We start from the raw sequence: 11,261 nt of genomic DNA on the forward strand, positions 1-11,261 counted from the left end.
GGCTCCAGGTTCAGGAGCTGCAGGCCTCCAGGTGTTCTCTGGAACGGTAAAAATAAAAATTAAATTTTCTTTGAAGAGGTAGAGTTCAACTTATAAAATAAAATATGCATCTTTTTTCTTCAAACATGTAAATAACATTTGAAAATATGCATATTTTGTTATATAAAATTTCTTCTAACTCATTAAAAAATTTTAAAAAAACTTTTGGTTTTGATTTTTACCAGTCTAGAGCAACTGGAGGTCTGCAGCTCCTGAACTTTAGGGCCTGCAGCTTCTAAACCAGGAGGCCTATCAAAAAAATCTTAAAACTTGGAAAAATTCATAATAAAAGAATGATTTTATCCCTAATAACCTATCCTCCATATAGTCTAAAGATGAAGCCTATACTCACTGTTTACGTAAATGTGTCAAAACTTCCCCCCCTCTTGATTCAATGACAAAACCTACGTTATAAAATACACTGGAAATTAGGAAGGGGACATTTGACAGTAAATTTTACTGGCACCCAAAGTTTTATAACCACGTTTTCTTAGTTGTTGGCCAAAAAGCTTTTATTTAATATTGATTGGTTGGTTCCCCACTAGTAGCGTACAAACTTTTCAACCATTAATTTTTATCTGCAGAAGGAGTTTTTACATCATTCTTGGGGAGTACTTCAATTTATCGTTCGTTGTGTTATCCCAATTATCATTGTTAAATGCCATGCGATGTGAAGCAGGAGCGGAGCCGCACGACATAGCTAATTAAATGAAACAAAAGTCAGATGTATTGATTTTCCTGTAGTTTGAGTTGATATAGATACTGTGGAAGTGACTATCTTCTCTTCACGGACATCATTGTCCAACAGAGCAAGAAATCTGTCTCTTTCTAATCCATCATTCCCTTAAACAAATTTTACAGATAAATAACTTGTCTGAAAATAAATCTTTTAAAAAAAATACTCGTTGATTCTTCACAGTTCCATCTTGTAATAGATTAAAGCAACTGTAATGCCAAATCTAATTGTAACCCTATTTTATAACTACGCCTCTAGCATCTATTGGCTCTGTATTCAAAAGAAAGAAAAAAATGCTTTAAACCATCCCAAGACTTAAATCTGGAAATGAAATAGCCTAAATCCATCACGGGGCCTATGTGAAGATTACCTAAAATTGAGAACCCCATGATAAACAATCATAAAACAATTACTGACGAGCTTTGTGGACTGGATTTCTTGTTATTGAAAAAAATGGCACATCCTTTACAAAATTAGATATCTTTATACCTGAGAGAAGCTGTCTATTTCCATCAATATTTCTGGATACAACGTCCAAACTCAAGAATTCCAGAGGTGACAATTCTTTAGAATATAATTTCTCAGAATATATAAATCCAAGAGAATTCTCAATCACACTTGATTCTAGAAATATTATTTTTTCAAAGCTTTATGTTTAGACAGACATAAAAAAATAGTAAATTTATTTCTTTATAACCAAAAAGTAATATTATTTGAAAGGTAAAAAAGGGTAAAAATTGATTCCCCTCCCCCCTTTAAAGTGTTCAAACAGAAAGGCAGAAAGTAGTACAATTTTAGCAGGGGCAAATTTTCTGTATTTCTACTGACCTATCCCTTGTGTACAGGTATTAAAAATGTTATAAAGGGGTAGTTGCACGAAATGCATTTAAACATGAATTTAGTGTACTGCGTATTTTTTCCTGTTTAATTGTTAAAACTACATTTATGGTGCATCATATATTTAAAAATATTTCAATTTTCCACGACCTAATTAAATAAATACCAAGACTTCAAAATCACATTCTTGTGCTATATGCAATAGGCCGACTCAAGATGCAAAATTTTTTGGCGCGCTATTTTAACCCATTCTATTCATAAATATAAGACTATTGATACCTTTAAAAGTGTTCTCAGACTATTTTTTCAGCAATATGTCAAATTCGAATTTCATAAAAAAGGGAAAGGTTCCCCCCTGGGGGTGAAATTTTTTTTCTTTCAAACCATGGCTTTATACACCTTCCTGAATTCGTCTTGAAGAGTACATTAAGAATCAAAAAACGTTTTTAAAAAATATTGATCCCAGAAAAAGTTATCCTCAAATAACCGTCAAAATCACCTGATTTTGCTAAAATGGCCAAAATTGTTAGTTTTTTGAGAATAGCTCTTGCTATGATCAAAATATTTTAAAATCGTTTTTTGATCCTTAATGTACTCTTCAAGACGAATTCAGGAAGGTGTATAAAGCCATGGTTTGAAAGAAAAAAAAATTTCACCCCCAGGGGGTAACCTTCCCCTTTTTTATGAAAATCGAATTTGACATATTGCTGAAAAAAAGCTACTAGAACACTTTTTTTGGTATCATTGGTCTTGATATCATAAAAGGAATGGGTTGAAATAGCGCGCCCATTGAATTTCAAAAAAAGTGGTAATTCTGAGTCGGTCTAATATGCAATTTTTACCTATACTTGGCATATTTTCACTAAAACAGCATGACGACTTATTTATTGATGTCTAATTGTTTGTTATTGTTTGTAATACAAAATTATAAATGTTTGATGGCATACTTGTAACTTTTGCTCTAAATCAGTTTTCTGAAATGTACAATTTCATGCAACTATCCCTATATAATAATATAGTAAAAATCCAACCTCTCAACACTAAGAAGAGATCCAATTGAAGCGGAAAAGATTGGGTATTTAAATTTTCCATTGGTATACTTGTATGTAGAGCATCTTCTTGTCTAGGCAAAGTTCTACATTACTTTAAAACTCAATTTATACAAGTATAAACAGTTTTTATTTTAGTTTGAGTTTAGAAGTTTGAATAAAGGGCATAAAAATCATTAATCCTATAATTGGAAAATAGGACGATTACACCCAAAGGAAGCGAGGATAATTTGATGGACATGGAAAAAAAGAGAAAGATTAGTGGTGTACGTGCAAAAAGGGAAAAATGGTAGAAAAGTTAAGTTATAACTCAGAGGCAGACGAATTAGCAGGGTTGACTATCAGAACAGCTTCGCAATTAATTATGACCATTTTAATAACAAATGTATAAATATTAATTTACCTCATGTTAGGCACAGGAACTGTTCTTTCAATTGTATCAAAACTAATCGAAATTACAAATATCTATCTATAATACAAAGTAGAACGATGTCTGTCTGTCTGTCTGTCCGTCTGTCCGTCTGTCTGTCCGTCTGAAGCTTAAGATCTCAGTAACCACTGAACCGATTGGGCTCTACTCTTCAGGGAATATACCTACTGGTCCTGTGATGGTTTTAAGCTATTTTCTTGGGGGGTGGGAAACCCCTAACCCCCCCCCCCAAAAAAAAAATACCCCCTCCCCCCCCAAAAATTTTTTTTTACTTTTTCTTTTTAAATCTAAAATACAAAAAATTAGGTTGATCAAACCTCTTGGGACAAAGCCCCTAGAGGCTAGGGGCGAAGCCGCTAGTCACTTATAAAGTATTTAGAAAGTGGGAGAGCGAAAGGGATGATTAAAAAACCAAAGCAAATGAACTGATACTTAAAAGGATTCGAGTTGGGTTTTCCCTAAAAGTAAAGTTTTTTGTATGTTTTGAATGGGAAAAACTATAAAATTAATTCCGCCTGCAAGAAATACCCAAATACCCCTTTGAGATGCTTTAAGCGGCACAGAAAAAAAATACAAGAGTAGTAACTTTATAAAATATTTAGAGAATTTACTTCTGATGGTTGAATTTGTAATTTTCCTAGTTTGAAGAACCAACTTGAAAATGAAAAATCCTTGTTTAATTTGTATTTGGGTGTCTGTAAGCTTGATAATTACTGATAACTTGTGAACAGGATCAAATGGAAAATTAAAATCTAAAAATTTGAGTATAAGTTTGATAGGTATATGATTATTTTTTTTATCTAAAATGTTATATTAAAAAGAAAATAATGCTTAGATAAATAATGAATTTTTAAGTAAAATTATATTATTACCTTGCTTAAAATTGGCTTCTACCTCAAATATTTTATCTTCTTGAATTGAACTAATCAATATTAGATAGATATGATTATTTAATTGATAAATTTTGAAAGCGATTAATATACAAAGTTGATATAACTTCTTTACTACGATTTTTATATATCATTAACAATTTAATGCATAAAAAGGGGGAAAAGGAGGCAATAAACAGCAGTTATCTATAATACAAAGTTGATAAAAAGTATTTAGGCAAACCTGAATATTCTAATATGATCTAATTTAGTTTGTTCAACAGCCAACATCTCATCAACATGACCAACTTTTCTAAACAAAATATTAAAATACAATTATTTTTATTGAATCTGCTAAGTATCTAAAAAAGTTTAAATAGTTTTTTTTGATTGGATTGGTTTAAACGTTCATCTTGGGAAGCTTCATATGTGTCGTATTAAGGTAAATTTAGCTTTTTTCAGTGAAGATAGAATTTATGAATCATGAGACATACAATCTGCAATTTGAGCTTCCTTACCCTCCATCCATCCCCCTTTATATCAATTAAATATTTGAATAAAATAAAACATATGATAAAAATAAACCTGGATAAATCAGAGACTGAATTAAAAGCAGCTTCAGTTGAACTTTTAGAGGATTCTTTCAAGTCCTTAAAACATCATTTGAATTATGATTAAAAGTATAAAGAATTGGTTGGTTATATTTTGATTTTATAGGTAATTATTTTTTTATTTATCGAAGTATTTTGTCAAATCTTTTACTAGGTAACAAGATTAGTTTTCATGAAAATTTTATTTCAATGAAAAAAAGATTACTGTCCATAAGCGTATAGTACAGATATACAAACATAAAAAAATATTTTGAAACTTACTAGGTAAATAAATTGGAAAACGGAAGAAAAAAGGGCGAAATACGCAGTTTTATTGAGACATACTTACTACTTTAGCAGATTACTGCATAGAACAATTGAAATTTTTTTCCAAACATGCAGGGGTGTATATTTTCAAATTTGACCCTGCTCAGAGGGGGGGAGGGGGGGGGGGGGTGGGGGGGTAAAAAAATATAAAAATATGTGGTTGGGGGAAAAAATGTAAAAATGAAGAGAACTGAAAGCGTTTTTTTCCATTTTTCTCACCTTTTTGGTGAAAAAAACTAAAAGAATATGTGGGAGGGGGGATAATATGAATAAAATAAAGAGTTTTGAAATTATTTTTCCATTTTATTTCCTTCCTTGCTGGAAAAAACTAGGACAAAAAAAATATAAAAATTTTGCAGCAGGGGAAAAAAATGAATCTTGTGCAGAATATATTATACACCCCTGCAAACATGCTAAAAAAGTTACCGAAATGCAACATATTAATATTTTGTTATCATTCCTCAGAGCAGTTAAACAGCCATTCGCTATAGAGAACCAAGATATCTGAATAAACAAGTATCAAATGCTATTGTAAAACTAAGCTAACACAATTCAAATAAGTCACATAACAAGATTTTATACCCAGGGATCTAAAGGGATAAGACAATGGCCGATAAATTGAGGTAAGTGAGTTTTGCCTTATTATATGATAATAAACTAGCTTAAAAATGAAAAACTTATTACTACTAGCTGTATAAATGTATACCTTTATTCTAATATACCTAATTTAAGGGGGGGGGGGGGGGGGGGGTTGACACATTTACGTAAAGGGTGGGAATAGACTTTTTCTTAGGAGAAAGAGGATAGATTATTTGGCAAAAAAGAGTTTCCTATGGGAATGTAATTTCCCTATTTTTTTTAATTGGATTTGGACACCAGGTTAAGGTAGGACTGCAGGCCACCAGGTGGATTCTGGACAGGTATTTTAACATTTTAGCATATATAAACATTAAATAATTTATAATACCTGTTTAGAAATGCTATATTTACCAGTCTCATCAAATAAAATCAAGCTTCCACAGGCTAACAAAATCACTTAATAAAAATATGTATAATTTAGGGATGGAAATTTTTAAACTACAAACTACCCCACGTTTCTTTTTATTTTCACACTAGCTATTCAGGCTTATTTTTGGTTATGTTAGGTTAAGTAAGGGTTAGAAAAATGGCCGCTAAAGAATTTTTTTTATTTATAAAAAGACTTTTAAAATATTGTTAAAATCCGCGGAATCATTCGCTTTTATTGGCGGATTTTAGTAGGAATCCGAATCCGACCCAAAAATGCGGCGGATTGCCATCCCTAGTGTAAATAATATATATATAGAAGCTTTAGTTATGTTATCGAGTGTCAGGTCTATCCAGAGCAATTTGATACAAACAGTTGTTAATGTTATGAAATGCTACTAGTTGCAAGATAAGGTGGGATTCCTAAGACAATAACAGGCATATGAAACTTAAAGAGCTGGTTGATTATTAGATGTATAATCAGCAAGATATTTTACTCACTGGAAAACCTACAAGACATTTATTTTTTTAACCCTTAAACATAGGAGTTAATAGAAGGTACAATGTATTTCATACCTGAGGCTTTTGAAGAGGTCTATATTTACACTATGTATTAACCACTTTTAGGGTAAATAATAAGTTTTCAATTGAAAAGCTTACCAAAAAATAAGTCACATATCTCAATTTGAATAATTTCTTGTTCAGAAAGGTATCCATTCATTTTCTAAACAAGGACAATGAAAGGGTGAGCAAAAAAAAATGCGTAGATTTTTAAAATTCCAATTGCGGGGCTTGTGTTAATAGTAGAAAAATGTTACGCATACCATTAGAACCAAAAAGAAGTCTATTTTTAGGAAATATAAGAACGATTCCTCTGCTACGTATAGTTACGGAGCTACGTGTTAAAATGTCCCAACCGACTCAAAACTTGACTTGCGAGTAAATTAGTAAATATTAGACAATAATTCTTGCAAAAAGACGTGCGTACATTTTAAAAATTCAAATTGCGCGTCTTGTGTTAATGGTAGAAAAATGTTACGCATACCGTTAGAACCGCTATGAACTGTATTTTTTGGAACTATAAGAACGGTTCCTGTGCTACAAACAATCTAGGTGCTAGGTGGTAAAATGTCCCAAAATTTACTCGCAAGTCAAGTTGCGCAATTTGAATTTTAAAAATCTACGCATTTTTTTTTGCTCACCCTTTAGCTATACTAATGAGGTAATCATTAAGAACAACAAAAATAAATTCAAGTGTTGTAAGAGTTTATGCTCTTTTTCTCATAACGTAGATGTTGTCGCTCACAGCATATCGCTGCGTAGAAATTAAAGTTTTAAATGGCGCTCACAATTTCCTGCTGCGTAGAATCAAATAGAGAAAGAGACGTAGTAAATGACGCACATACCCTAATAATACAGTAGCTGCGCTATTAAAAAACTAATCTTCAGAACTCAATTATTACCTTTTCTGTGTTAATGTTATTTAGTAAATCAGCAAAAGAATTCAACGATTTTTTCTCTCTGTAGAGTACAACATATTGTAAAATAAAGCTCATCTTTGAACAAAGACTGCGCCTAGATGGATAAAGAAGTTCAGACGATTATAACGTTAATATCTTTGAGAGAAGGGGGAATATCATCATATTTAACAAAGAGGTAATTGCACGAAATGCATTTGAACTTGATTTTTATGAACTGCATATATTTTCCTGTTCAATGGTTTAAACTACATTTTTAGGGCATATATCTTAAAGAAATTCAATTTTTTACCATGTAGTTTAAAATATATCAAGACTTGAAAATCATATTCTAGTGATATATGCAATTTATATTAGCTGGCTTATTTTCACAAAAACAGCATAAGGACTTAACTAATGATGTCTAAATGTATGTTATTTATTGTAAAACAAAATTATATGTAGGATGTTTGATGGTTTACTTGTAACTTATGCATCGAATCATTTTTCTAAAATGGACTTCATGCAACTATCCCTTTACAGGTGTGATTAAATTACAAAGAAATTAAAATAGTAAAAATGCTTTAGAAAAGCTAGTTAGTTATTACATGCATTTACTAAAAAAACCGCAATAGAGAAGGGGAAAACTTAGCGTTACAGATCGACAACAGAGGCTTAAAGCTACTTATAGAATAACTTTGCCACTTTAAAAAATAATACCTTAAAATTGGAAACTTTTGATCATTAAACAACAAGCATGGGTTAGATTCATTCCACACTAAATATATCAAATATTTTTTTTGTTTTCCTAAAATTTTTGACCCTAAGGGATGGAACAATGGACGAGAAATTAATGGACTCAACATTTATTATAACAAAATTACCCTTTATTAGTGAAAAAGTTATGAAATCGAGTGTATATAGTCTAGACAAATTAACCTAGGAAGTTTTCAAGCCAACGAATCAATGAACTTGTTTAGGTACATAATTATGGCTGTCCAATTAAATCATACATAGAGGTTGCATTTTCAAGCTAAAAATGATAACTATACATTTATTTATCAGGGTTGCAAAATAATTTTTCTTCAAATTTCAAATGAAACATCCACAAAGCTCATGTAATGAAATGTATCATTATATTAAACTTTCAAACAAAACAAAAATATTCCTATAAGCAAACAATCTTCATCTCCAACATCCAAACTCATTTTATTTTCAACATAAAAACTTTCATTTAAGTTTCTTCCCCTCGCGGCCAACATCCATTTTATTTCACTTTTACAAGCAAATATTTCCGTAGCAGAATTGTTGTTTAAATGAATAGAAGTTATGCTCCAGTTTTTACTTTTGTTGTTGTTTATTGAAAGGAATAACTGGTTGTTAAAAAAGTTTGTTGATTTGATTTCTTCATCTTGATTTATTTCTAAGATAGTTTCTTCGCGCATTTCATCTCCCTTACTTGTCTGATTAAGATATTTACAATATAATAAAGGAAAATAAACCATAACTAGGAAAATATAATTTAAGTTTAAATTTTCTTATTTCTGTAAAATAATTCAAATATTTTACAGATTAGGTATGTTTTACTTGATTTAAACGAATAATAATATTTTTAAGCTTCTCAAGACATCCTGACCGAACCTCTGGCCGACTAGCTTCGAAAATAATATAAAGATTATTATCTAGGAAAAAATCAAAAACGAAAATGATTTTAAATAAAAATTCACCTTAAAAACTTTGCACCTTGTTGCAACTATCAAATCGTCTAGAAAATACATTATAATTTAAAAATTTGGAGTTTTATTTTTTTCATGTAGTTTTTAAAATATGAAGAATTGAAAATACATATTTACTGATATATATTTAATTTTGGGATACGTCATGTCTTCATTTATTCAGCTTGCTGACCATTTAAGTAGTGACTAAGAATAGGACTAAACTTGAATAAACATAACAAAAACGTTTAGAGATATTGATATAACAATCTATTGTTTTTTTTTTTATATAAAACATTTCACCAAAACATGTACCACGTATTTATAAACTTATATAAAAACATTTTACGCACAAAAATAAACAAACCATAGATAAAACAAATCCCAGATTTTTTTTATGTTTGAGCTTGACTTTTATTTTGTGAGATACATCAACTGTGAATTAAAAGCATTTTAATATTAGCATAAAATGTTTAAAATAATGCTAACATCACACTACTTTAAATCAGTTCTACAAATGACATAAATAATACGTATTACGCGTTTTCTGCACAGACTTGAACAAAATGCTCTATCCTAGACCTACAGAGAGAAATAATTGAAACGTTTTATCCATAAACAAAAGGTTTGTTATAAAACTAAAGTTTTGTTTTGTTTACCTTTGAAAAGAGCAGCACTCAGAGGCTTATCTGATATTCTAATATCCTCACTCATCAAATATTTTCATAAAAACCAACAAATACAAACAAACAAAGTTTCATTCGAAGAAAGGAATTAAATTTTATTAGATACTTGTTTAGTTAGGGACAAGGAATCTGTTTATAACAAAAAGATTTAAAATATATGCATGATTATATTCTTCTTTTAACCAAGATCACGATTGGTAATGTTTAACATTTTTTAACAGTTCCCCCAGTCTTGTTTCAGGCTAACTTTAATAATGGCTGTAAAAAAATGTTTCCTCTTAAAAGGGTTTTATATCTGTAACTTTTCATTAAGAAAATTTGGATTTTTCTTGGTAATTTTGGCCGCGACATGGTAATTTCAAACAATGACAGATCTAGATTATTTTTGCCTAATTCTGAGACTTAGACTATGATGTGTTAGACAGAAAAATGTCATATATCATCACCGGGAATTACAAAATCTTAAAACTCGTGGTTTTGTATGCCTGTTATTAATGTTGTTTATTAGATTAGAGCAGTGGTGATGGAGTGTCTTCTCAGATATATTTAATCTAGTTTTATTTATATTACTTCTTTTCTATTCTATACATACTCATTTTTCCTTAACTTCATTAAGATTATTTATTAGTCTAAGAGGAAATTAATACTTAAGTGGTGTTTTTCTTAAAAAAGGGAAAGGCAAGCCTTTCCAATTTCAATTTTGGGTGTTGACATACACCGATAGGAACATTCTTGATATTTTTCATGGAAACTGATATCTTGTTGAAAAAAAAAGAGAAAAGGTAACTGTCCTTTCATTATATACAAATAGCACAACATAGAACGTCTGAAACTGTTTTCTAAACACAGAGACAAACTTTTTGGAGATAGTTGTTTTGGAGGTCTCAAGGGCCATAAAAATTACGAGGAATCATATTTTTCGTCTTGAAAAAAACCACAAACTACATGCCTTTCTTCCAAAAGCAATGCCATCTTAAATATTTGTATAGAATAGAAACATGCCCTTGATGATCATCTCTGCCATGTCTCTTCCTCTTGTCATATTGTTGTGAGACTGGTGGTGAGCTTGCAAAGCTGTCCTCTTCATCGCTCCACATTGTTCAATTAATAAATAATAATCATCTGAAAATAAATATTGATTGATTGCTCTTTGTTCAGCTTGACATCGGCCAGGACTTATGGAGTAGTTAATTCTGGCATCGTATTATAGACAGCTTTCCGTGGATGTTTTTTTCCAGTATGGCTCAGAACCGATTCTACGCTGTACCCAATATAACCTAACCCTAAATAATAAACGAAAAACTATCCCCTCTCCCCTATTTTCACTTTATCTAAAAATTAAGGGAAGGGGGGGGGGGTTCTGTGCTCAACTGCACTTTGAGGGAAAATCCAAGTAATATTACAAAGCCGCTGGTTTCAACATTGAAAAGCTATTCAATTAGAATGTAAAGCAAATATATATTTAATTTGCCAAAAGGATTTAGTCTATGTGTGTGTATATTAGAGGGTCCACAGATTTTG

General features: G+C 30.7%; 1 protein-coding gene across 3 annotated transcripts; it reads right to left on the bottom strand.

The window, feature by feature from the left end:
- Positions 1-724: 724 nt before the first annotated feature.
- On the bottom strand, positions 725-11,054 carry LOC145316034 (uncharacterized). Of its 3 annotated transcripts, none has more exons than XM_080156301.1 (18): positions 10,743-11,054; positions 10,226-10,291; positions 9,714-9,775; positions 9,067-9,104; positions 8,508-8,802; positions 8,060-8,117; positions 7,346-7,457; positions 6,543-6,606; positions 5,845-5,912; positions 5,304-5,381; positions 4,546-4,610; positions 4,205-4,273; positions 3,964-4,013; positions 3,729-3,843; positions 3,065-3,106; positions 2,644-2,735; positions 1,265-1,399; positions 725-882 (listed from the first exon to the last, which is right to left on the bottom strand). In XM_080156301.1, exons 1-18 carry the CDS (start codon positions 10,835-10,837, stop codon positions 740-742), a joined length of 1,647 nt encoding a protein of 548 aa, XP_080012427.1. In that variant the 5' UTR covers positions 10,838-11,054; the 3' UTR covers positions 725-739. The 3 variants fall into 3 exon arrangements, with proteins under 3 accessions (XP_080012427.1, XP_080012428.1, XP_080012429.1); XM_080156302.1 differs by having other exon boundaries at positions 9,714-9,763; positions 10,743-11,052; XM_080156303.1 differs by having other exon boundaries at positions 9,714-9,759; positions 10,743-10,803.
- Between the last annotated feature and the right edge of the window lie 207 nt (positions 11,055-11,261).

This window comes from Acartia tonsa, chromosome 4 (assembly GCF_053477335.1).
Source record: "Acartia tonsa isolate MP-2025a chromosome 4, ASM5347733v1, whole genome shotgun sequence".
In the NCBI taxonomy this organism is placed as follows: Eukaryota; Metazoa; Arthropoda; class Copepoda; order Calanoida; family Acartiidae; genus Acartia; species Acartia tonsa.